This window comes from Emys orbicularis, chromosome 9 (assembly GCF_028017835.1).
Source record: "Emys orbicularis isolate rEmyOrb1 chromosome 9, rEmyOrb1.hap1, whole genome shotgun sequence".
NCBI classification, from domain to species: domain Eukaryota; kingdom Metazoa; phylum Chordata; order Testudines; family Emydidae; genus Emys; species Emys orbicularis.
Genome location: NC_088691.1, coordinates 101,115,097 through 101,142,652, shown reverse-complemented (window position 1 = coordinate 101,142,652; position 27,556 = coordinate 101,115,097). Strand labels below are relative to the sequence as shown.

The window sequence follows — 27,556 nt, the reverse complement described above, 5'->3', positions numbered from 1 at the left end:
GCTACAGGGACCCCCCTGCATTTGTCACCTCGGGGCTTTATTATGCCAGCCTTAGGCTTGTTTTGGTTCAAGTGCAGCAGCAGGTCACTTTAATGCCACAAGTCCCTACGAGCACGTTGGTCCAGACTGCTGCTCTGTACATTGTCTTACTGTTGAATGCCGAGTCAAGGTAAAAGCTTTATCATCAAAGCCTTCCATGGGATGGACCCAAGCTATTAGAACCCTGCCTCCCATGCTGCAATCTTGACTGCTTTCAGTATCTGTGATCTTTTGAACGGTGGAATTGTCATCTTGAAGAGCGAGACACTTGAACATGAGACGGAGCTTTCTTGGCAGCTGGCCCATGACTGTAGAACTTGTTTCCGGAAGAGATTAGAATGACCACAAATCTCCCTGCTGTCAGACAGAAATGTAAAAGGCTGCTACTGTTGTTCAGTGAAGGCAATATAGTAATAAAACATCTTGCCGAATGGGAGATGACCGCACAGAATCCCATCCTCTTACAAACTGTAATGTGCTCTGATGCTACGGCAACGAATACAGCGTAAACACCTCGGTAGAAGTGTAGGCCTTTCAAGTTACCCCGGTACTGTGTTGCAGTTCAAGACCATTGTAATTACATTAGTAATGCAAAAAGGTGACTGTTTGGAGTGTGAAGAATTGGTGTGGGGGGAAGGAGACAAAAAATGGGAAATCCCAGATACTTGGGAGTGTGTGAGTTAACTTTATGGACCACAGTGCTGAAGCGCTAAGTAAGCAAATGTTGCATTTTTATGACATGTTACTTTAAAAAGCTTTATGGTAGTGTTGGCCAGTTTTTAATTACTGCTGCTCTAGCAGGCATTGAAATAACTGGTGTTAAAAATCTGTATATAGGAATAAATTGTTTAAAATGAGAGCTATTGGCTGCAAATCAAAAAAAGAAAATCCCTTCTTGCTTAGTCTAGCAGCATAGCTTCAGCTGGCTGGCGTAGCGCTTCCAGAGCTGCTGTTGGCAGATGGAGAAACTACTTTTAATTTTTTTTGCAAAAAAAAATGTATGGCGCAAACAAATTAACCTACATCCCAACCTCCTCCAGCCCTGCAACAAGCCCGTTTTACAATGGAATTGTACAGCTAGGTTAAAAAAAAGGCATTTTTCTTAAAACGAGTCTTTGAATTTTCCTTTGTCTCTATGTGGTGGATCTCGTTCAGGGGCAGGGGGGTGGGAGAAGAGATGTAGGGCCATGTGTAAAAATCTGGCCTTTTGAAAAGAAAAGTTTCCAATTTGAATTATGTTGGTCCAACAGGCTTTGCAATTTTTCTGCATCTTGTCATGGGAGGCAGCTTTGACACAGCTGTTGAGCTGCTGCTGCGTTTCTTTCGAAGAGTAATTTGCTCGGTTGGAGGATGGCCTCAGTTTCACATGACAGCAGTGTTCTGCCTCTGTTATTTTGCTATCTAGGCAGAACAGACTACTTATGTGATGTTAACCTGAGAAATCTGCGAGGCCTTATTCGATATGTTGACTGTTTTCCCTGAAGACTGGGTATAATGGTGATGCTGCAGATTAGCTCTTATCAGGTGCTAGAGAATCGTGAGCGTGTATTTGAGGAACCGCATTAAAACCCCAGTGTGTTTAAGATTTTAGTTCCCTTAAGGTTGGCTTTTGGTTGTATTCTTGAAAAAAAAGTTAGAAACTAACGAAACCCACAGTCATCTTATGCCTTAAAGCTAAGAAAAGGGGATAAGGCTCCACAATAGAAGAACATGTCTTAATACCCAGGTTAATACTAGGGTTTTACAGGTTCATGGTGTTCTGCAACCAACCGCACACAATTGTCAGCTTTAGGGTGACCAGACAGCAAGTGTGAAAAATCGGGACAGGGGGTGGGGGGTAATAGCCTATATAAGAAAAAGACCCAAAAATCGGGACTGTCCCTATAAAATCGGGACATCTGGTCACCCTAGTCAGCTTGCAGAAGGACAAGGGAGCAAAAATGAAAGCAGTAGATTTAACTTGACCAAAAGCGGCGTGAAAGTGAAACCTCCACTCCCTAAAAAAACCTACAAACCTCTGCGATTAAACCTGATCCTCCTTGACCCCAGGTGGGGAAACCAAATCAAACCAAATCTCAATTGTGAGCTGAGTGTCAAGTATGTTCTGGGCAGATAACCCTGCTGTGTGGAGTAGCTGCGATTGGTATGTGAGGTGGGGCTACAGAAACCAAGGTCATCTCTTTTAGAAGGCGGGGTTCTGGACTGCAGGGGGCAGAACAGACTGCGGTTGGCTGCAGTTACAACAGACTTGTTGCTGTGTTATGTAACGTTTAAATATGTATCTCCATCTCCCCAGGGTGTGTGCGCTGTCGTTTTTTGTCGCTATTTTTAAACTTCTGCAGTAAATATAGCTTAGTCTTTTATGCTTTGATATTTCATATTTTTTTCTCCTTTCCATAGGATGGGATTCGTGATATCTTTATTGATGGGGTGGTTGCTCGCAACAGAGCCCTAAATGGTGACATTGTGGTGGTGAAACTGCTTCCCAAGGAGCAATGGAAGGTCAGTCCAATGTTCATTTCTATGGCTTGCACAGAAAAAGCCTGTTCTAATAATCTCCGCTGATCTTATTCATGTATGGTGTATACCGTATACTAATAGAGAACTATCCACAAATCTCTTAGCTAAATTGTGACTAATGTTTTAGCAGGTTAAAAGTTTATCATTTTAAAGCAGTACCTAAAACACTAGGCCATACCACTTTGGCGTGAAGGCCCTATCTGTCACTACCGCAGGAGGTTTGTATTTTGCCCACCACACTAACCCAGAATATGAATGGGACAGATGGCTTTTTTAGTTGGCTTCATGTTTATGGCATTGAATGATTTTGATTGGCTGTTTGAGCGCAGTTGACAGTATGTGTATATTTAAAGCGTACTATTTGCAATTCTTAATTAACCAATAGCACCCAGCAGTTTGTGGGGCCTGAGACCTGGAGGACTCGTCTTGTCCCAACTCCAAATCTCATGACCATTCAGGTCTTGCACAAATGAAGAATGTGTGAAATAACTTGAACAATGCAAGCATGTTTATCACTTCTGTCTCCATCTCCTGTAGAATTTCACTCCTTTTAAAAGTATTTTCTTTTTTCTTTCTTTTTTTTTACTTCCACCCATCAATGCCCAGGATGTCATATCGAATGGCTGGATTATTCTGTTTGTTGCTAGTAAATCTGTTGGCAGCTTTGCACAGGGAAATCCTTACTGCAGTTCTCCATTTGCTGGGAGACTAAGGTGAAGCTAGCACGTGTGGCTATGCTAAGTGCTGCAAATTCTTCTCCAGACATAAATATCTGGCTTTTGAATTCTTTTCAGGAATGTGAAGAATGCATTGTCTCTTTAATTGATGAGTCCTAGCTAGGACAAAAGTAATAACTCCGCCTGTTCAGTGAGGCGAAGGTCCAGTCTGTGGGCTGGTCCACACTAACCTCCCAGTTCGAACTAAGATACACAACTTCAGCTACGTGAATAACGTAGCTGAAGTCGAAGTACCTTAGTTCGAACTACAAGGTACTTACCGTGGGTCCACACGCGGCAGGCAGGCTCCCCCGTCGACTCCGCGTACTCCTCTCGTCGAGCACTTCCGGGATCAATTTATCGCGTCTAGACAAGACGCGATAAATCGATCCCAGAAGATCGATTGCTTACCGCCGAACCCGGAGGTAAGTATAGACGTACCCTCTCTGAACAATTTGAGCCAGTCAGGTTAGTGCTCCTTGCTTGCTCGTTAGCCACCTTCATGCCCAGTGTTTGTTTGAAGCAGACTCGTGGGGGAAAGTTTTAGATTTCCATTTACAAGACCTTCCATTGGCTATTTGCTGAACCTCTTGATGTCCCCTCTTGTAGAGGGAGAATGACTGCATGGAACATTTGACTCTTCTTTCTAGATAATTGTAAAAGGACTCTGAACAAAAGACTCGTGTGCTTATTGCACAATGTATTGTTGAAATTACATTACACAAAGGGTGATTATACTGCCATAGTATTAAATAGGAACCAATATGCTGCAAATATACTCCTGTGCGTATATAAATGTGGAAGAGATGTTTGCTCTTATGGATGACTTAACTCCTTTGAAAATCAAACAGTTGTTAGGGTGAGGCAAGCTTTATTCAGTAGCCATTTAAAGGAGAGAAAAGCTGTGTTCAGTAGAGCCATGTTCGCTCCTGTAGAGGTTGGATCACTAAACGCGTGTAAACCTGTCAGCAAGTCTAAAAGAAGATGGGTTCAGCATATTCTTCCCACTGCAGCAAAACACGGAAAGTGGGAAAACTGGCAAGAAGCGCGGGTGAGGCTGCAAGCAGATAACCCAGAAGGCTTTAGATCTTCATAGTACAAGAGTCTGACTCGTCCACATTGAATGTAACATTGCTCAATTAAGTACTCAAACCTACAGGAGTGTGTTAAGCCACGCAGGTGAGGCACCAGGAGCGGATTTACCTTGAAACATACCATGCTGTGGCACGGGGCGCCCCAACAACAGGGGCCCCCAACACATATGCGAGGGAACTAGGAGTGCGGGGGGGTTCTGCAGCACCCCCACGTTTTATGTGGGGCTTCGCTGCCGCACTGTGCCTGGGGTCCTGGCTGCTGCCCTGCACCACGTACGTTAAAACATATTGTTAGGAGCACAGAACCGCCTGGGCTCCTGGGGAGACAGGGAGGGGCCTGAGCCCCGCCAGGGGGGCTGCAGTGCAGTGGCTAAGGGGGAATTGCAGCTGCCTGCGTTGCAAGGACCCACGGCCAGGGGAGGCGAGCAGAGATCAGCGCACTGAGGCAGTGGGGCACTCAGGTGGCTGCCAATGGAGCTGTGCCCCCCCTCCCCCTTCAGGGGGGTATTCAGCCCAGGCGGGTCTCTGCCTGCTTCTCTGGGCCGGCTAGTGGGGCAGCAGCGGAGCCCACAGAGCCCTGGGCCCAGGGTGTAGCCGGGACCCCGGGCGCCCTGGAGGCAGCGCACGTGCGGAGCCCCCATGGGGCTGGAGAAGGAGACAGGAGACACCAAGATCTTCATGGCCGAGGACAGCTTTGGGCGCCCCGGTGGCCCCGCGCTGGCTGGCCTGGAGAAGTGGGCAGAGACCTGCCTCCACGCGCTGATCTCTGCTCGCCTCCCCTGGCCACTGGGTGCTTGCCAAGCAGGTGGCTGCGATCCCCCTTAGCAGCTGCAGCTGCACTGCAGCCCCTGTGGCGGGGCTCAGGCCCCTCCCTGTCTCCCCCGGAGCCCAGGCAGTTCTGGGCTCCTAGCACTAGGTTTTAACATAATTGGCGCGGGGCGGCAGTGGAGCCCCGCATAAAACTAAATTAAATTAAATAATGGAGATATCCCATCTCCTAGAACTGGAAGGGACCTTGAAAGGTCATCGAGTCCAGCCCCCTGCCTTCACTAACAGGACCAAGTACTGATTTTGCCCCAGATCCCTAAGTGGCCCCCTCAAGGATTGAACTCACAACCCTGGGTTTAGCAGGCCAATGCTCAAACCACTGAGCTATCCTTCCCCCCCGTGGGAGAGCTGCAGCCCCCTCCCGCACCGAGGGCTGCCGACGGGGTGTGTGTGGGGGAAGGGGCAGATGTCCCAGGGCCCAGCGATTTAAAAAGGCCTGGGGCTCCCAGCAGCAGCTGGAACCATGGGCCCTTTAAATTACTGCTGGAGCGCTCTGCGTGGCGTGGCCTGGGCAGCGCTGAAGGGCTGGCTGGGGGAGGCTAGCCCCCAGCCCCACCTCTTCTCCCTGAGACCCTGCCCCTTCCAGGTCCCCCCACCTTGCCCAGGGGCCTGGCAATTCTGTCGGCAGCCCTGCCCACACCCCTAGTTCCCACGCCTATGGTCCCGTCAGTCGCCCCTGTGGCCTGCACCCAGGTCTGGACCCGCGCCTGGGGTGGACAGGGGTCTGGCTTTCTTTTTCTTGGCTGGGTCCCAAGGGGGGGCCCCCGAAAATGAAGCTGCGCACGGGGCCCCACTAACTCTAAATCCACCCCTGTGCTGCACTATATCCCGGTCGGTTTCTTGCCATCAGCAAACTTAGTCAGTGGGGGCATCCCAGCTCCCTAGTTTCTTGGAGTTTGTTGCTATGAAAACTTGTTTGCATTAGTTTTTTGGGAACGGTGCCACAGGGTTGTGTTGGGATTTATTACGGTTAATTTTGCCAAGTAATTATAAACTTGACTTGCTGTTACTGTCCTTCCTGATCGAAGATGACGCTGACGACAGTTTTACCTCGTGGGTGTACTGTTATGGCTAAAAAGACCGATGTGCGAGTGGCAGTCCTTTCCTCATGAAGTGCCCAGGTAGCTTGAGGTGGAGGAAGGGGTTAAAGTCTGTGTCTGCTGAGTATGCCGCTATTTACGACTCAGCCTCTGTGCTTTAAGATCTATACTGCGGTTAATCTTGAACCGGGTAACCCCAATGTTGCCTACTTGCCAGTTAATCTTGAACTGGGTAACCCCATTATTGCCAACTGCTTGCCAGCTAATCTTGAACTGGGTAACCCCATTGTTGCCTTCTGCTTGCCAGTTAATCTTGAACTGGGTAACCCCATTATTGCCAACTGCTTGCCAGCTAATCTTGAACTGGGTAACCCCATTGTTACCTACTGCTTGCCAGTTAATCTTGAACTGGGTAACCCCATTATTGCCAACTGCTTGCCAGCTAATCTTGAACTGGGTAACCCCATTGTTACCTACTGCTTGCCAGTTAATCTTGAACTGGGTAACCCCATTGTTACCTACTGCTTGCCAGCGTGGCCTACCTCTTACTGACTCCCAGCTGTCAACATCAACGTTGCAGTGTTTTGAGTTATGCATTGGTGTGGCCTTGAAGTGTTTCTTCTGGCCGCCTTGTATGCAGTTGCCCACTTTCAGTTCACTACGCAGGAACTGCCTTGGCATTCTGGTGTCGTCCATCCTTAACACATGACCAGCCCAGTGTAACTGTGATGTGATAAGCCTGACTTCAAGCCCTGTAGAGTGACTGCATTCCAGAACCACCTCATTGGTAACTTTATCCTGCCATGTGATGCAGACCATGGCACACAGGTGTCATAAGTGGGACTTATCTAGAAGCTTAATGTGATGCCTGTAGCAAGTCCAGGTTTTTCACCCATACAGCAAGTTGGAGAGCACAATTATTTTACAGACTTGGTTTCAAGCTTAATACTGTGTTGCTGCCAGACTCTGCCTGAGACTCTGCCAAATGATGACCTAGCTTTGTTGATATGACTTGTCAGCTCCTTGTCTACAGTGGCATCATTCCACAATATACTACTAAGATAGCAGACGTCTGTAGCATCGTTTGGCTGTGTGTTTCTGATGGTGACTTTTACTTTTATGTAGGATTTTCCTGGCATAGGTCGATACATGACCTTTGTCTTTTTCAGGGTGATTGTCAGCCCATACCTTGCTGCAAATCTGTCTGTAATCAATTTTATATCTTTTAGAATATGTGCCCCTAGAGCATACCTCAGCTTATGAACAATTGCCTCAAAGACGTTCATGGATGATCGCAGCCTATTCCGCTTAAATAATTTTCCAGAGGATCGGAAACGTATCCTGGTCTCTTGTAGCTACCTTGAGCATTGCTGCATAGAAGAGATTAAACAAGAGTGGACCAATTATGCAGCCCTGCTTAATACCATTGGTAGGAAATGGGTCAAACCACACACCACCTATACAGATTCGTCCAATCATTCCATTGTGAAATAGCCTCAGAATGTTGGTGAATTTTTCTGGACAACCAAACTTACATAATAATTGCTAAGGCCCAGGTCTGCTGACTGTGTCAAATGTTTTATCCAGGCCAATAAGGACGGTGTAAAGGTCCTGTTGCTGTTCTCTGCATTTCTGCTGCATCTGACAGGCTACAAAGTCTGCTGTTCTTAAAACCTCCAGTAGTACGTAATTAGTGATGTTGCATAGGACACGATGAAAGAATACTCTAGTCAGAACCTTTCTGGCGATGGAGAGTAACGAGATACCGCGATCATTACCACAGTTGGACTTTCCTCTTGTGTATGGTGCCAACGATCTTGTCTTTGAAGTCTTGCGGTATGATTACATGTACTCCATATATTGAAGAATAGTCCATGCAGTTACCTAAGCAGAATCTCACCTCCATACTTGGATATTTCTGCAGGAATCCCATCAGATCTAGGAGCCCTGCAGTTCTTCATGGCACTGATAGCAGTGCTGACTTCAAGGGATGGGGCTTTGTCCATGTTGCCATTACATGTTGGCTGTTCCACTAGTTTTCTGACTGCTGCTTCTGTGGTGTTGGGTGGTGTGTTCAAAAGATCACCGAAATGCTGTCACCACCTCTGAAAGATTTCTCCTTTGTCAGTGATCAGTGTTAGGCTGTCTGCACTTTTCAGAGGCACTGTTGTTATGTGTAGGACCATATACATCTTTCAAAGCAGCATAGAAGTTTTTCGTCTCTTGACGGTTGGCATAGGTCTGGTTTTCATCTGCCTTGGCATTCTACCATTGATCCTGCATGTCTTTTATTTGATGTCATGACACAGATTCTTGTATGTTATAACTGTGCCTACAGGAACATGGGATACAAGAATTTGACAATGCATCTCATGTTTTTAACGAGTAGTTGTTGAATTTCTGGATCATTCTTGTCAAACCAATCTTGATAATGTCGTTTTGCTGTACCCATGGTGGTGAGAGAAGCTTGATATCCCATGTCGTGAAAAGTCACCCACTCGCTGTTTAAATTAGCACTAGTCGTCAAGCCAGTAGAGTCAGACAAAACTGCTGTGATGTTATTACAGAGCTGCACTCATGTAGCTTCATCTTGTAATACTTTATGCTGAGCTGTCTGATTGGTTTAGGTGATGCCTTGCAATGCGCTGGTTGAATTACGAATAACAGTTTGGAGCAGACTTTAGGATGATCTGTCCAGCAGTCTGACCCGCGCATGGCTTCAGTGATTTGTACATCCTGTAGATCTGGCCACTGGATGATGATATAGTCGATAACATGCCATTGTTTGGATCTCGCTGCATCTGTGATGTTTTCTTTTTGTCAGGTAGGTGGAAAAAGGTATTCGTGATTGCTAATTGCTGCTTGACGCACTCACTAAGTAGCAGAGTTCCATTGCTATTCTCTTGCTGTCCGATGGCAGGCTGCCAGATTACCACATTACTTCCAACCCTTGCATTAAAGTCCCCCCCATGATAATCAGTTTATCTGATGCAGATATAGACACGAGTTTGTGTAAGTCATTATAGAACTTTTCTTTCTCATCGTCAGCATTTGTCATGATAAGAGCATAAGCACTGCTGATAGTAACATACCACTTACGTTTCAGTGGCAACCGTAGAACCAGACGACGATCACTTATGCCTTTAGGTAGACTTTCAAGCTTGGAGGCAACAGAGTTGCTAATGGCAAAGCTAACACCCAATAGTCTTGGCTCTGAGGATGGGCGACCTTACCCTGCACCGATCTCTGCGAGTTACCCTTCATCAGCGAGTCTGGTTTCACTGAGCGCAGCAATGTCAACCCTAAACCTGGACAGTTCTCTTGCAACAAGTGCTATGCCTCTGTCAGGTCAGCTGGTGGTAGGGTTGTTGCAAAAAGTACAAACATTCCATGAAACTATTATAATTGGCATTGGGAGATGCCTACATGCTGATCTGTGATTACGACCACCAGCATTACCAGGCTTGTTGCATCGCCCCTCACCCATCACTGTAAAATTTTCCTCTGTCATCAGAACACACACATGAATTGTTTGAAATGGTGGTGGCTCGTGTTGCACCATCCACATTCTCTCACCTGTTCACCTGTGTTCCAGTGGCATACATTGACAAGACGCCTGGCGGGGGTTAGGGTGCACTCTATGGCCCTCCATGTGGGCGCTCTCTATAGTAGTAGACAACTGCTAGGCCTGCATCTGCTTGCTATGCGATGGTGGAGTGTAAGACTTTCTTCCACCATAGAAACCATTGAGGTCTTCACTACCGACCTGGTAGCTAGCAGCATGGGCACTGATGGACCTGTTCACTACACCTTTGGGGCCCCTTGCTTCTTCAAGATCCCTTGCAGAATTTGCCTGGGCATGCAAGGGCCCAGTTACCAGTTGGGACCACTCAGGAGGTATTGCAAGGGTCTTGCCTGTGGAGAGGCTATGTACCAGCAGGGAGGTCATATGCATTTAGCTTGGAGCCCAGGCTCTAGGACCCTGTGAAGGGGGACGGTCCCAGAACTCAGGTTGCAGCCCAAGCCCCATCTATACTGCAATTAAACAGCCCCTTAGCCCGAGTCAGCTGGCCCCGGCCAACCACTGGTTATTAATTGTAGTGTAGACATACCCTCAGTGTACATTTAAAAAATATACACATTTTGGTTTGGTAGACCTTTTGCATGTTGATGGTTTTTATTTTTTACTACTCCCAACTCACTTGTGTGCTTGACTGTCTGAAGTCTGGATTTGTTGGTTGTTTTGTTGGTATCCTTTTTACCACAAGGGATTTGGTTGTTAGTACACCAATCTGATGTGTTTGTGCCTCCTGCATTCCAAAAACGCCTGGCCACAGTCCTGGGAGTGAGAACTTGCTTTTCCCAAAGCAGGTGGTTCCCTACCGCAGATTTCCCATCTTAATGATAATCCTCTGTGCTGGGTCCTATTATACTGCCACACCCTAAATGCTAGGTTTGGAGCACTCGGAACTCCAGTGCGGGTTAGGGGGAATAAATGAATTGGGGGTGTGTGGGGGATATGGCTTGCATAACAAAGGGTTTTGGTCTTGTAAATTAGTATATTTGCCTGAAGAGCTGACAGTGTTAATAACATGGGTCTTCAACTTTGAAACTCTATTGAGAGCAGAGCCCCAAATAGTTGTGATGTGATATCGTGAGATTGAGTCATCCTGGTGAAAATATAATAGAGTAGTGTCAGGATAAGGAGCTGGGATTCTAAAGAGGTGTGACCATGCTTTATGAAATAGCTCCTTGGCAGTTGGGAAGGAAAGAATTCTTTTCTTCTTTCCCCATCCCTCCACTTTCTGGCTGCATGGTGGGAATGGGGAGATTCTGGGGGCTTGGATTTCTCAACATTCCTGCCCTCCCAGTGTACACGTTGGGTAGCATTTGGTGAGCTGCTCGCTCTGCCTGATCTTAAGCAGAGTGAGAGGAGTTCTGGACACATTTATATCCTCTATGAGAGCTTTGTGTGGTCCTAGAGCTACTTCTTGCTCTGTCTTCACCATGTGAGTTCCCACTATCAGGGGCAGCTTCCTTCCGTTCCTGATCGTGTATATCTTTGCTTACTATCAGTTGCGATCTAAAGTCAGTAAGTTTGACCTGGCACCACTAAAATGGGAAATTGACCTTTAGGCCCAGAAGATTACTAGCTTATATTTTTGAAGCATGCAACCTATGGCCTCCTGCCAAAACACAGCTAAGGGAGTTGCAGTGGCTGTGTTCATGCTATATTTCAGAGGTTCTTCACGCATCCTCTTGCCTAGTGGCTTGGGAGTATAATATAACTAAGGAACTATGGTAACTTTCAAATGATTGGGCTCTTAAAAAGAAAGTAATTTAACTCACAGACCATATTTCTTCAGATACTTAACATATAACCATGCTTACACCCATCCTCAGAATTCCAATCCTGTATAATTATACAACTTGTAGTAGAATAACCTGAATGGTGCAAAATGTTCATGTAATTATTATAGCAATATTTTTCCAACGCATTGAGAAGAGGAAAGCAGGGTAATAGTATAAGAAGGGACACACTTCATTTAATCTTCCCTTGCAACCTGCTCCTGCTCTTCCACCTCATCCTTAATTGTTGTGTAGTATTTCCACTTCATCTTCTATCATTTTATAGTATTTGTTTAATTCAGACTTGCATGTTGCTTTTTCATGGGAGACTTATTTTGCTGGTAGAAAATAACGCATTAATCACTTGTTATTATTTGAGGCTTGAGTTCTTGGCAATTCGTAGTGCTTACAGAATAGTAGCTTATCATGTAGAGTATGTTGCATGACAACTCCGCCATGAATTGCTCTCTCTATCGCCGTCAGTCCCAGCATATTAGCGAGAGAAGGTTGGTGAGGTAATAAAAGATATTACCTCACTCACTTATCTGTCTGTATCGGTAACATTTTAGGGCCTTACAGTAGAACCTCAGAGTTACGAACTGACCAGTCAAGCACACCCCTCATTTGGAACTGGAGTACACAATCAGGCAGCAGCAGAGACAAAAACAAAAAGTAAATACAGCCTGTTCTCAGTGTAAAATACTACAAAAATAAAGGGAAAGCAGCTTTTTTCATCTGCATAGTAAAGTTTCAAAGCTGTGTTCAGTCAATGTTCAGTTGTAAATGTTTGAAAGAACAACCATGTTTTGTTCAGCGTTACAAACAGAGTTACGACCAACCTGCCTTCCCCAGCTGTTCGTAAGTCTGAGGTTCTACTGTATTTTGAAAACAGTATCTAGTATAGGACTTATTACTGTCACTGAGTTGCCCCATTATGCTCAGTCAGGAGTGCTGGCAGGGATAGATTTTATGTGTGCATATCATTGGCTATCATATGTAGGAGATATCCGAGTCTGCTCAGCACAAAGGCATTTAAAACAAACAGTCCAAGCAGTATCGAAATTCAGCAAGCCTTTCAAAAGGAGACCCTTTTACCATGATCATTACCTCTCATGGAGGACTGAAGAGGGGGTGGTCCAATCTTTCCTGCACTATTATGAGTCTATCCTAGTGGTCTTGTAGAAAGGACTCCATGGACCAAAGGTTGAGAATTACTGCTTTGTGGGTAGCGTGGGGCTTATTTGTCTGACAGGAGGGGAAGTATTCCAGCATTCTGGTACTGAAGTGGCCCAAGCACTAAAAACCGTAACCCCTTCTATCCTAGGAAACTCTGTGCTCCTCCAGGAACTCTAAGAGGTAAGATGTAATATGAGGCTCTGGGTAGTCTTAGATGGATGGAGTCAGGACCTGCTCCTTTTAGGGCCATATGTCCGAGGTAATCACTTTAAACTCTCTATCTAGTAGATGTTGACAAAAATTCACTTTGCCCAACAGTGACTGTTGTTGACATATTTGGCAACATCTGAAGGAAAGGAAAAATTAAATTCAAACAGACGTCAAGAAGCATTGTCATGCACAATATAAACATAATGGTATATCCTGGACAGCTACCATACACAGCTGTTGACGTAAACGTATGTAGTGTTAGTCAAACCTCTAGATGGGGTTGTTAACTTCGGACATGCTTTAGCAAATGTTTTTTATTTGCTTCTCATTCATCCAAATCAAGATTTTCTTTGTTAGCCCTGATAATGTTTAGGCATGACAGTATCACATAGCCCCTCCCCTCCTTCACACTATCAGAATAATGCTGTTTTGAGAATGGGAGTGTAGTGATCACTAAAGTTCTTTGGAGCTCTTCATTCCATAATAAAGAGCTTAGGAGAGGCCAGAGCTAAAGGAATGGGTGAGTGTGCACCTTAAAAATAACCTAACATAACTCATGCTGCCAAAGAATAGAGTAAAAAACCGAAGAAGCCAGGAAGGTATCCATATGAGCAGTTATAACAACTAGAAAAGGTTCACGGAGGCTACAGAGACAGTCCAATTTATTATTGCTGTAGGCTGCACTTAACTTTTAAATTGGCAGCTCACTGAGTGGTAATAGCTAGAGGGATATTTATCTGGGGTAAATAAAAGCTGTTTTTCATAGAAGGAAATGTTGCATTAAATTTCCTCTTCCCCCAGATGTTGCTTTTAGAAATGTTTTTTAATAAAAGGTAATTGGAAGTGAATGAGCCAAAGTCTTAATGCAATAGGTCACAACAGGAAACGCCCACCATGCTTCGGAGACCTGTATCGATAGCCTACTAATGTGCACCTTGTGTCTGATTGCTGTGATCTTGCCCCTTGAAGTAGATGTTGCAACTGTTCCCCCTGGATATTAAAAAAGAGGAGAATCAGAAATATCCCCTCTTTCGATGAAGGGCAGTTTGACGATCCCGATGAAGATCTTCAGTAGAATGATCCCCGTTGTGTATTTATCTCTCCTGGAAAAGCCAAGGGCATCCCAGTTTCTCCTGTATGACCTGTGCTCAGTGGTGCAACCACGGTGGTACGGTCCGGCACGCCATGCCAGTAAGATATTTATAGCTGGTATGGCGTACCAGAAAGACAGAGGAGCCCGTCCCCAGGCCTTCCATGCAGCTGCGTCTCCTGACTCCTCCTGCCGGGGTCTGTACAGCAGCCTTGCTGGAGGACAGGGCTCGAGGTGGTACAGCAGCCGCGCTGGAGGAGCTGCCGGCATGGGGCTGCCCAGTGGCCCTACGTTCTGCTCCTTTCCCCCCTGTGGTTCCCGGAAGAGTCCTGCGGTTCAGGGCTCTCGGGAACCGCAGCGGGGAAAGAAGCAGAACATTGGCAGCTCCTCTGGCGCGGCTGTACCGTGCCCAGCCTGGCCCCCAGCTCTTCCACACAGCTGCATCTCCTGAGTCGTCCTGCTTGGGGTCTGTACAGCAGAAGTCTCCGGCGCAGGAGGAGGAGGACAGGCCCCCCCACGCCTCCCAAGGTTACGTGGGATGGATGTGGATCATGGGGGGAGGGGATGGGGAGAGGGTGGGGGCCCAGGGCTGGGGGCAGGGCAGGGAGGAGTCACATGGGGAGGTCATGTGCTTCTCCCCCACCCTTTGTGTCCCTCCCCTCAGTGCAGCGTACCGGCAAGAAATGATTTCTACTTGCACCACTGCAACTGCTGAAGGAAAGGCAATAAAGATTTGGAGTTTCAGAAAAATTTGGTATCCCTTTAAGTCCTCCATCCTTCTGTGACTGGGAAAAATGATTTTCAAACTGCTTCCAAAATGTTTGGGTTGTAAGGGAATAAACCACCTCTTTTTATGAATTCAACAGGGTAATATACTGGTGTGTGTATGCATACAGAATGCAAATATAAATCCTCCTTAGGTTAGCAAACAAACATTAATCAATCATTCAGCAAAAAGGGAAGTGGGATTTGTCTTCCCAAACAGTCCCAGGTGTTGAGGTGTTAAGAACATAAGAACGGCTGTACTGGGTCAGACCAAAGGTCCATCCAGCCCAGTGTCCTGTCTACCGACAGTAGCCAATGCCAGGTGCCCCAGAGGGAGTGAACCTAACAGGTAATGATCAAGTGATCTCTCTCCTGCCGTCCATCTCCATCCTCTGACAAACAGAGGCTAGGGACACCATTCCTTACCCATCCTGGCTAATAGCCATTAATGGACTTAACCTCCATGAATTTAGCTAGTTCTCTTTTAAACCCTGTTATAGTCCTAGCCTTCACAACCTCCTCAGGCAAGGAGTTCCACAGGTTGATTGTGCGCTGTGTGAAGAAGAACTTCCTTTTATTTGTTTTAAACCTGTGTTAAATCCACAGTCAGATAATGTTGGATAAGCCTCTGGTGATAGATTTGCTCAGACTGAATTAAGCATCATTAGGCTTCAGTGAATGTTACTGGAAGAGCTTCATTTTGAGGGGTGAAAGGAAGGGCTGATGGGAACGACTGATCTTACTTAGTATAAGAGCAAAGCCAGCATTTAATACCTAATCTCCTATTACCGTTCATTTTTTCTTGGTCAGATGAATGAAATCTAGTATAACAAATTGTTCCCTTTAACAACTGACTTTCCTTTAAATGATTGTTTTAAAATCTCATCTTCCAAGTTTTCTCTAAACATGCACACATCACACTAGATTATTCTTAATCCAATCTCTTACATAATCACTATAATTTGGACTTTTCTCAGTCCTTGGTTCCTGTGGAATTAGCTTTTTCTTAGAATTGTTTGTTTTTTTGCCAGTTCGGAGGTGTAACAGACTTATCTGATGTTATCACATGGGTGTTTGGAGCCTACATCTTGTAGGAGAATCTGTTCATACCTGTCACAATCAAATAGTCTCTGGAGTTTCACACACATTAAACTTTTATAAATCCTTTTTTGATATAATGTCCATTTTTTTAAAGATCTTGGTTACTTTTTAGACCCACATAACTAAATAATGCAAATTGGTTTAGTTGCAAAGCATACTGATAAAAGTCAGCTCATCTGGACTGGGATTTGTACAATAAACACAGCGTAAAGAAACACTGAAGTAGGTGTTTTTAAAGGAGAGGGTGCCCCTTAAATGTAGTTTGATTCTTGAGAGATTTAGAAGAAAATAGTTGAGTATAACGCTAAAAAGCTGCTTATCTTTTAATATACCTACAGGAGGCTTTGTTAGGGTATTATTTTTTTAAAAGGGGGGAGAAGTCTTATGTATCAATCTCCATGATTGCTCTTGTGAACTACTGCCTGAGAAATGGCTGAGAGACAAGAGGCTGCCTACATGTGAACAATGCTGTTTACAGATTGGCTGCTTCAGACTTTCCCCCCTTCTTTCCCTGAACTATGTTAAAGGGAGTAAATCCAAGGGACTGGGGATCTAAAATAGAGGGAATCCTGTAACTAGAGAATTGCAGGATGTGGGGGTAGATAGTGAAAAGAGGGGGCTCTTTGCAATAGTGCCTTGAAGGCAAGATGCGCGACCTCATTTGTAACCAGAAAGTTCTTGTTGATAAACAAGCTATTGAACATCAGTAGTGAGCTGCCTTAAAACTGCTGGCACAAGCGGTTTGTGTCTACAGTAGATGAGGGTGAGGTAAGATGGGAAAATGAATTCAACTGTAGCTACCTATAGTGAATTTGTTCCTCTACTACATTAGGTCTGGAAGCTTTTAGAAAAGGATTAAGATTAGAATAGGAATATCATTGGCAGCAATGTGTCAAGTATCAGAGGGGTAGCTGTGTTAGTCTGGATCTGTAAAAAGCAACAGAGTCCTGTGGCACCTTTAAGACTAACAGATGTATTGGAGCATAAGCTTTCGTGGGTGAATACTCACTTTGTGCATCTGACGAAGTGGGTATTCACCCACAAAAGCTTATGCTCCAATACATCTGTTAGTCTTAAAGGTGCCACAGGACTCTGTTCCTATTGGCAGCAATGAGAAGGATAGGACCTTCCCCACAACCAACACAATGCTGCTTCTGTTTCTGTGCCCCAAAAAGGCTAAGGGAGTTGGGAGGCCATTATTGTTCCTCTCAGTATCCCTACCTATTCTGTTCCCATCTCTTGTGCTTCATGGGATTATTGCCAGTGGCATTCTGAGAACCGTGCAGCAGATACTTTCCTTCTGCAACATCATACATACATGGTGTCCAGTGATTTAGAAGCCAAGGCTTTGGTGCTTAACATACGTTGCTAGCTAACATATGACAGTGAATCTTGTTTTTAAGCTATTACTACTTGGCAGTCTCGTTAACCAAATTAACTTCCTAATCATTGATCTGGAACCTGTATCTATGGCAAGAGTTCAAATTTCTCGGTTCCTGCAACATCTCGAAGAATTGTAAGCAAGTCTTTTAAAATCAGGTTCCAGGTTTAAAAGGTGCCACTCAAAACGTTGAGCGGTAAATTCAGTCTTCCTGGTTATCATTTCCAACTCTCTACTTTAGAAGATGCGTACCCAATGATTGAGACAATTGATCCACTTTTCAGAAAGTTGTGGATTCTATATGTACTTTCCATTCTCCATAGCCAGTGTTAACATACTGTAATTCTTTTTTTAAACTTGGTAGTGACTCTAGAAAAATATTACAGAACAAACTAATTATCTGTTAACTCTTCAGCAAAGGGCAGAGACTAATTCTATACATTTTCTTACTCTCTCAATGCATTTTAACTGTTTCCTTCTGTTCTCTTTATTTTGCCAGGTCAGGAAATAATTGGTACAGAAAAGTAGTTTGGTATATGCCTTTGCATTTCTGCTTTTCAGTTAACTTTCCCGCATCCTAATGATTTATCTGTTTTCAGCAGCACCGATCTTTTTGGCTCTGGGCTTTGCTTTGTTTTCAGTTTGGTCTAAATCATTTTTAAATATCTTCTTATACTGCCAAAAGACTTATTTATTTTAGTTGAACACTTGGTGGAGCTGTGATAGTGAAGACTTGGCATGATCTGTGCGTCAGCATTTTTATATTTTGGTTTCAAGATGTGACTGGCTGACAATTCCCCAGGTTTCCTTCTCTGTAGTCCAGTGATACTCAGACTGAGGCTCGAGAACTGTAAGTGGCTCTTGAATGTGTCTTCTGCGGCTCCCTGCAGCACATGATATTAAAACACTGTGTGATTTAATTATTAACTAATCAGGATGCTTTTACGATGTTGTTAACCAGTTGTAATTGATAAAATACTAATACTTGGTCAATCATTTTGCTGTGAGAATATATATAAAAAAATAGTACATGAAACAATGAATTCACACAATCTCCAGGGAGTCTTTTTAAATGTTGAGTCTCCCTTTGCTCTCTAGGCTCCAAGCCTTGGCAAAACAGCTGTGTAACTTTGGGCTGGAGCCTGGAAGTAGCATTTTCATCTCTAATATTTCAGCCATTGCCTTGTAAGTGACCCCCAAATGTTTGTTGGGGAGGAGCTTATGTAGAGCCATTATGTTGCTTCCTGCTTGTTTTTCCAACAGCCCCCTATGAAGCTAGACCAATAAATTCAAACAGGAAAGCCCAATAACCCCATATAGCTCTACAGTGACGGTTTCACTGTGACCAGTATTCATAACATTATTACAGGTTAGAATTCCTAGATAATTACATGGCAGCTCCACATCCATCACAGTACCTTCATTTGGGTGAGTAAAAATTCAGTAATTGACCAGAAGTTGCTTACCTAACTTACAGGAAGAATTTTTGCTTGGAATACAATATTCTTCACATCCAGTCTTAAACTGTTACATGGTTGTAATCTTCCATGCCCTGCTCCAGATACCTGCAGATCAGTACTAGATGAAATGCTCTTTGTATGGAAGTATATAGAATGTATACTACTTGGTGTGAAATGTACAATAAAGCATCATTAACAATAATCTCCTTTTCATTGTCCCTTATCAAGGAAACATGCTGGTTTCTCATCAGAGTTTTCTTAAATTAACAAGGAGGTAGCTATGTGGAAAACCACTTGACATCACATCATTAGTTTAATTAGACTATTAAGTTCTGTAGCTGAACTTGTGTTCGGTTGGTGCATTCACTGAGCTACATGTCAAAGACACACACATCTTTCTCCTTTATTAGCATGCTCCCAAAAAAGCGGGAGTATGCCAATAAAATCTGCAGATGACCCAAAATTGGGAGGTATTGCCAATATAGAGGAGGACTGGGATATCATACAACCTTGAAAACTGGAGTAATAGAAATGGGATGAAATTTAATAGTGCAAAGCTGCAAGGTCATGCATTTAGGGATTAACAAGAATTTTTGCTTTAAACTGGGGATGTATCAGTTGGTAGCGATAGACAAGGAGAAAGACCTGTGTGTATTGATTGATCACAGGATGACTGTGAGTTGCCAATGTGATGTGGCTATGAAATAGACTAAAGAAATCTTTGGATGCATTAGGCAAGGTATTTCCAGTCGAGATAGGGAAGTGTTATCATTATACAAGGCACTGGTGAGACCTCATCTGGTAAACTGTGTGCAAGTCTGGTCTCCCATGTTTAAGGAAGATTAATTTAACCTGGAACAGGTACAGAAAAGGGCTACTAGGATGATCAGAGGAATGGAGAACCTATCTTACGAGAGGAGACTTAAGCAGCTTGGCTTGTTTAGCCTAATAAAGTGAAGGATGAAGAGAGATATGATTGCTCTCTGTGAATACATCAGAGGGATAAACACCAGGGAGGGAGAAGTTAAGAGCCAATGTTGGCACAAAACCAAAAGGATATAAACTGGCCATCAATAAGTTTAGGCTTGAAATTAGGAGAAGGTTTCTAACTCTCAGAGGAGTGAAGTTCTGGAACAGCCTTCCAAGGGAGTAGTGGGGACAAAACACCTAACTTGTTTTAAGGCTGAGCCTGATAAGTTTATAGATGGGATGGTAGGATAAGTTCCCCTACAATGGCATATGGCAAATATCTCCAACAGCCGGAGCTGGGACACTAGGAGGGGAGGGCTCTGAGTTACTACAGAGAATTCTTTCCCATGTGTCTGGCTGGTGGGTCTGACTCACATGCTCAGGGTCTAACTGATTGGCAGATTTGGGGTTGGGAAGGAATTTCCCCCCAGGTCAGATTGGCAGAGATTTTTGCCTTCCTTTGCAGTGTAGGGCCTGGGACACTTGCTGGTTTGAACTAGAGTCAATGATGGACAGGGCCGGCTCTAGGCACCAGCAAAACAAGCTGGTGCTTGGGGCGGCACATTTTTAGGGGCGGCATGGCCGGCGCCAGAATGCCGCCCCTAAAAATGTGCCCCGGCCGCCCTAGCTCACCTCCACTGCCGCTCGCGCGCCGCTACTTGCCCTCCCTCCCAGGCTTGAGAGCCTGGGAGGGAGGGGGAGAAGCGGCGCCCGCGCCGCGGCCACTCGGAGTCTCCCCCTTCCTCCCAGGCTCTCAAACCTGGGAGGGAGGGGGAGATCCCGAGCGGCCGCGGCGCTCGAAACAGCCGTTTCGCGCGCCGCTGCTCCCCCTCCCTCCCAGACTTGAGAGCCTGGGAGGGAGGGGGAGAAGCGGCGCCCGCGCCGCGGCCACTCGGAGTCTCCCCCTCCCTCCCAGGCTCTCAAAAGCTTGAGAGCCTGGGGGGAGGAGGCAGGGCTGGGGATTTGGGGAAGGGGCGGAGTTGAGGCAGGGCCGGGGGTGGGGGTAATTAAAAAACGGGGGGGGGGGGGGGCGGCCAAAATTGTTTTTGCCTTGGGCGGCAAAAATCCTAGAGCCGGCCCTGATGATGGATCCTCTGTAACTTAAATTCTTTAAATGAAGATTTGAGGACGCCAGTAACTCAGCCAGAGGTTATGGGCCTACTACAGCAGTGGGTGGGTGAGGTTCTGTGGGCTGCAATGTGCAAGAGGTCAGACTAGATGATCATGATGGTCCTTCTGGCCGTACAGTCTATCAGACAAGGCTTTAAATATCTAGTGAGGTTTCTCTTCTCCTGCCCTTCAAAACTGCATGTTCCTTTCTGGGCTGTTGTTGAACTGTGGAGGTGTAATATGTTTATCAGGTTAGATTCAGTGACTTGGAAACTTAATTTGCCTTTTTATGTAATAGTTTATCACTAATGCATGGTAACGTTTCCTGTCAGGATATGCATTGTTACAGTTAGTTTCTAAAAAAGCATAGGAGCGGATGGCTACCCCTGCAAGGTTCAAAGGTTTGTAAAGCAAAGAAGGAAAATATTCTTGCTGACATCACTTCAGCCCCATCATCCTACTTTCCCATGGGGCGTATCCCATATGCAGTTAAGATAGAATGGAGTCCGAAGACTAGGTGTGGTGGCAACTGTCAAATAAAGGAAAGGCAGGGAGAAGGGAAGCTGGCCTTGTCAGGGCTGTGTCATACTCTATACAGTAATTTCCTCTGAGCTGGCTGAGTCCTTGGGCAAACTTTGCTTTTGGTAACAGTTGCAAAATGTTACACACAATGATCATTTTTTCCCGTTTTCCTATTGTCCTTTTGTCACTGAAGTGGCCTAAACTGGCCAACAGTGAGCTTTTATTTATTTATTTTAAAAAAATTTCCAGTAAAGCCACTCCAACATGTTACTAATTCCTGAGTCCTAGGTTGAATGGCCTTCCACTTAAGGTGCAGATTTGTTGGCATGGAAATAGTCACACAGCCTGTATGTTCTCTTGTACGAGCATTGCCAGATCATTGTGATCAGTCATAAACTGCTACTGTGCTTCAAAGCCCGGAATCCTGACCACCCATTTCAGTTAAATGATTTGATTCAGGATCTTTTTCTTTTCTTTTAAAGATGACTCCCCTAATTGTGCACAGTAAGTTCAGAGAGGGGGGGATTGTAGGATGTACCAGTGGCAATAGTCATTATAGCAGAATTGGATCAGATATAAATAACCTTTCCCCATGACAAACACTGTTTGTAATAAAACAGCAACTGCATGCGTTTCTTCATATATGGCTATGAAGCTTATTTGAAAAAAATCTGTTGGTAAACCATGTGGTCCTCAGACATATTTTTCCTGGTGTTTTTTCCCCCTACATAGATAAATAAAAGAATAAATTAACTAGTTTAGGTCAGAGCAGCCCAGGGCATGTGGCTTTGATAGCTAACAGTGACTAGTGGAAATGAGGATAAATGATGTTTTTTCATCAAGCCAACAGGTTCCTCCTTCCCCTTCGAAGAGGATTTCATTGTGATTCTGCATACATTGCATAATCCTGCGCATGCCTGCTTACATAAACATTATGGTGATAGCTGAGGTTAGTCAGCCTTTCCATGTTACACTCAATTTTCTCAGAAGCTTATAACTCTGCTGTGAAACTTGGCATGGGCAGAAAATTGGCATGAGAGTTCCATTTGGAAGGCAGCTTTTTATGGGCAAAATTTGATAAATCTGTTCAGTGGTTTTCAAATTAAAATAAGTTGTATATGTTGAAGTGGCTTCAAATACTCTTTGGTGTTCCTATAAATGAAACTATCTGAAATGTTTTCCCTTAGACTGAAGCTGTGCAAGTCACTACTCCATAATAGAGATTGGTGTATTTGGTAATTTGAGCACAGGGGGAGATTTTAAAAAGTTATTTTGTGAACTGTGTCCTACAAGTCCTCAAGAAACTCGTTGAAATATGTTGGTGCAGGGATTGCTTGTAAACATTCTGTAATGCTAGTTACTTTCAAACAGTGAATGACTATATTTTAATGGCAAGTGTGTGTGTGTGTGTGTGTGTGTGTGTGTGTGTGTGTGTGTGTGTGAGAGAGATGAGCATGTGGATAATGATGCAGAAACTTATGGTTCTTAAGCATCAGTTGGCAAGTTGGACACTAATAGCCATTCCCTGTATGGGTCATCAGTACATAAATATTTGTGTGGCAATTCTCAACTGTTCTAAAAGCACAAAGATAGTTTAAGTTCCTGAATATGTAGTTATATGAACTGTTGTGGTTTGCGATTACTTACTTGTACGCTTGAGTCATTTAATGCTTTTTGAAATTTTTATTAAAATAACATCGAGGAAAAATAAGAAGGCAAGAATGTTAAAGTGCACTGTATCCTTTGCCCCATTGTGCCTAACTGTTGCAGAGACCTGAGAGCAGTGCACGAGGTAGTGTAAAACCTTTGGGCAGGTGACGGCGGCACTTAGCATCTGCCCTAAAGTCTGAAATTGCCTGTTAAATTGGCCAGATTCTTAATTTCAAACACCCATACAGATATCAACCTTTCCCCCCCCTTTCAGATTACTGGCCCAGTGTCAGCTCTTGGAAAGGTTTGCTTGTCCTGGCTCACTGTTTTATACCCCAGCAGGGTGGAAGATATTAATATTTGAAGTCACATCCTTCTGATTCCATCCGCATTCGAAAATGGATGTTATATAGCAGCTGCTGAAGGCAGGAGGAGCTGAAGTTGGAGGCAGAGCCAAGTTCAGAGGTTCACCAAAGTAGTGGTAGAAATTAAGATAGTGTAAGTCTATGTAATTTAATGTGCAGAGGGGGGAGGAATGGAGGGTTTATAGGAGGAAAGGCAACCAATGGGAAAGGGTAAAAGCATACGGTAACACAGCTCCCTTTCCTGTTACACCCCCACCTTTCTACCACCTTTGAGTGTAGGTGACACCAGTGTAGACTCATAGGCATACCTCTCTACTCTGATAGCCCAAATGCTGGGATGTAGTGCAAAATGAGAGACCCATAAAAAACATTCATGCAGGAAAGGTAAAATGTTGTGGTATTTTTTCCTTTAGTCCAGGGGTTCTCAAACTTCATTGCACCATGACCCCCTTCTGACAACAAAAATTACTACATGACCCCAGGAGGGGGGACCGAAACCTGAGCCCGCTGGAACCCGGGGGGCCAAAGCCCAAGCTCCACCACCCCAGGCTGAAGCCCTTGGGCTTTGGCCCCAGGCAGTGGGGCTTGGGCTTGTGCCCTAGGCGGTGGGGTCAGGCTTGGGATCGGTCTAACATCAGTCCTGCCAACCCCATTAAAATGGGGTCGTGACCCACATTGGGGTCCTGACCCACAGTTTGAGAACCACTGCTTTAGTGTAAATGACTCTTTCTAGAATTCCCCTTTCATGATACTTTATTTCTGATGTAAATAATTTTCTCCAATAAAAGTGCGGGGACGCCAACTTGCGAGGAGCAGAGAGAACTTCGGGACTAAAACGAGCAATGTCTCTTGAAAAGAGGTTCAGTTGAAAAGTCGGTTCACAGGGCCTGATTCTGAACAACTGAGTAAACACTGAATAACTCAGCTGAAGCGAACAAAGTTGTTCTGGGTTTACTTTGGTGTGAGAGCAGAATTAGGCCAGGACATGTAAATTACGCCACCATTTTTGTCACCTGAATTTTGCCTTAATGCTTTAGCCATTGGAAAGTGAATTCCGAATTATTTTCTGACAGCAAAAGCATTAGCTTCCATTTCCAGCCGGTCTTTAAATACATAGAGGATGCTAAAATATCAGCATTTATAGGGTTATGTTCAGTGGAGAAAAGCAAGATAATTTGATTGGCATGATTTCAGATCCAATACTTTGTGCCTTGTTGAAGTTGGAAATGAGGATCTTATGAAAACCCTGATACCTTAAAGCTTGGGTAAAGCATCTTACTATACACAGAGGGCTGAGCATAATGTAATACAATAATTTCTGTTGCTAGAAGATATGAGGACAGTTCCATAAGTGGTCAAATAAGAAAAAAAATTCACTGGCTCAGAACTGATTCATTTGATTAATTTTAACGTAGAAGAGGAGTCCCATAAAGTCTTAACAAGGTAGCAAGCTTGATCTTGTATTCAGTTTGAAATGAACCTTGTGTTTTTTACAATCTCCATTATTCTGAAGTCTGACAAAAGCAGGGCGTTTCCATTTACTTTTTGAATCCATTCCTTATCTAAGATGCACCGTTTAAGGTGATCTGCGATGGCTGTCCTTAACTAGTAGACCAGGTGCATTTTTTTCTGAGCGGGTGAAGGTGTGCCAGTGAAGTTGGAGGACGCTGTACAAACTGCTGCTTCATCGATAACCTTTTGTATGTTTAACAAGACTAATCCTTCCGTTCAATTGTTTCACTGTGAACCAATGCTTATCGCCGGATGTTTTTGGACTTGTATCCATCTTAATTTGTTTTGGATCAGGGACCACAAGAGCCATGTAATCATCTGTGAAGTGAAACACAGTATTCATTCCAGGAAAGTCTAATTAAACAGAAGGCCGGAGTTTACAATGACCACATCTACAGAGACTTCTGTGTAATCCATGGGTGCTACAGAAGGGTGTTTGTTAACTGGGATAATGAGCAGGTTTTCAAACCTCTTATTATGCCTGCTCTATTAAGGATCAGTGTTTTACTACTGCGATTGTATTTTTGGCTAGAGGGTGCTATCTGGCTTCACAAACCTTCTGTAATGGAGTGAGACAGGTGGTGTAGCACAGTGCTGAGTAATGCGCTGGCTGGAACCAGGCATGGCAGGGGGTATGCGAGCTTCCTTACCTCCCATTACAAAGCTGTGCAGTGTACTGTACCTTAATCTCCATTTACACCTCGACTCAGCCACTGTCAGCCTGTTCCTCTCCTGAACAGCGACTCTCGGGGGAGCCAACTTGTAGAGTTGGAAGTCTGACCACTAATAGCTGCAAGAGATGTTTTCATTTGTTGTTTGAAGTAGGGTTTGAACCCAGAACTGTAGAGATCCTAGAAAAACTACTTGTAGGCTGCTGGCCTGCCACTCAGCCCTGGAAGGGGGTGACTCCAGGCCCAGAGTCTGCTCCAGGCTCTTTTCTCAGGACTTCAGCTTTATTTCTTCCACATAAAAGTGAGCACAACACATCAATTCTCCCTTCCCCCAACCCAGGGTCTTCTGCAGGGGTGCATCTATTCCCTGCACATTTCCACTCTACAGTCTCTTGCCTGAGAGTCATCCTGCTCCAGGGCCTGTCATGGGAACCAGCCTGCTTCCTGTAGCTCTCCCACTTGACCCACAGCTTCCTGCCAGAGCCTCCCTATTCCTGGAGGCTCTGCGTCCTTGACCTGGGGCTTCTTGCCAGGGTTCGGTGCTCCTGGCAGCTCTCTGCCCCAACTGAGTCATTTACTGGCTTTCATAATCACCTGTTCCCTAGGTGATCTGTCCCCTCTGGGAGGTAGCTGATCCATCACAGGTGAGGCTGGTCACAACTCCATTTAAAGGGCAAGCCACCTTGTGGCACTACTCAATTAAGTATGCTTCGGATAGGCTACTTAGTTAGGTGGTCCAGCACACGACTACAGTTGAGTGTCAAACAAACTGGAATGAAGGAAGAGCGTAAAATAAAAAAACGAAGCAGAACATTTTAATAAGGAAACATCTGGTGAAAATAGGCAGAAGGTGGGGTGGGAGGACTTGAGCAAAGCATTTTACACAAAAGGACTTTAATTTGCTGCTCATGTGCCCTCTTTCTTTCAGACAATATCATTGGTCCTTGAACTAATAAGATCTTTTTGTACGAATGCCACCTTTCTACAAAATGAGTGTGCAAAGTGGAGGGTTTTCCATGCTAATGTCAACCAGTGCAGCATTTTGTGGGCTGGAGTAGGGCCGGAGTGGCAGGGAACGGGGAGGAATGGCAGGCTTCATGAGGCAATGGGATGGTAAGAGTGGGAGTTAAGACAACTGTCTTCCTTCCTTTTTCTACTTTATCAGCTTAGAATGGATGGTGACTCATTGTTCTCTACGTATGTCATGTTTCGTTATTGGAGACCTGTCAGAGGATTTGATTAATAATACATAGTGCTTGAATTCAATGTGATTAAAAGTAATCATAACAAAGCGCTTTTTTTCCTTGTGCTTAAGTTAAAGCTGATAAGAAAAATCCTGTTGTCTTCAAAAATATATTTGAAGGGGCTTCCTTCTTTTTATGACATAAACAAAAGTGCACTTGGTGGATTGCAAAGCAGCAGTACAGTTACTACTAGAGGCTGCTTTCATAGTCTGCCAGCAATTAAAGTGGATTTGAGATTCAGTCCCATCACAGTACTGTTATGGGGAAAATACTCTCCAAGCCCTCTAGTTAAGTTATGTGATAAAAGCTGTGATGGAAACGGTTTAATGGAACGATTGATATGTAAGACGCATCGCACAATCCATCTCATTTGTCTCCACTAGTTCCACAAAATGGTCAGTTCTTCTGCTAGATGTGAAATAATCTTTCTAGGTTCACAAGTTTAAATTCTTTTTAAGTTTCAAAAACAAAGATACTCTACCATTTCATTATACTGCCAGGTTTTCATTGAGTCAGTGGAACAATTTCATCCATCTGGTGTGATGGAGGAGTGGTTTAAAATCTATACAATCATCACTGTATATTAATATTTATGTAAAAGATGGGAAAATTGTGAGCAGGTAGAAGTTTTGCTATTAGTTTGGCAGCATTGTGTTAAGATAGCTTTGAATTAGTTGGACTACCCAATATGTGAAAGGCAAATGTGTAATGACTATGTTTCAAAGGTAAATCATTGTACACGAT

General features: G+C 44.5%; 1 protein-coding gene across 1 annotated transcript in view; it reads left to right on the top strand.

Moving 5' to 3' along the window:
- DIS3L2 (DIS3 like 3'-5' exoribonuclease 2) overlaps positions 1-27,556 on the top strand; it is a 249,191-nt gene that overhangs the window by 35,934 nt on the left and 185,701 nt on the right. Inside the window, exon 6 of the mRNA XM_065410584.1 lies at positions 2,440-2,541. Coding sequence (XP_065266656.1) covers positions 2,440-2,541 — 102 coding nt within the window. The remainder of the gene's footprint in view (positions 1-2,439; positions 2,542-27,556) is intronic.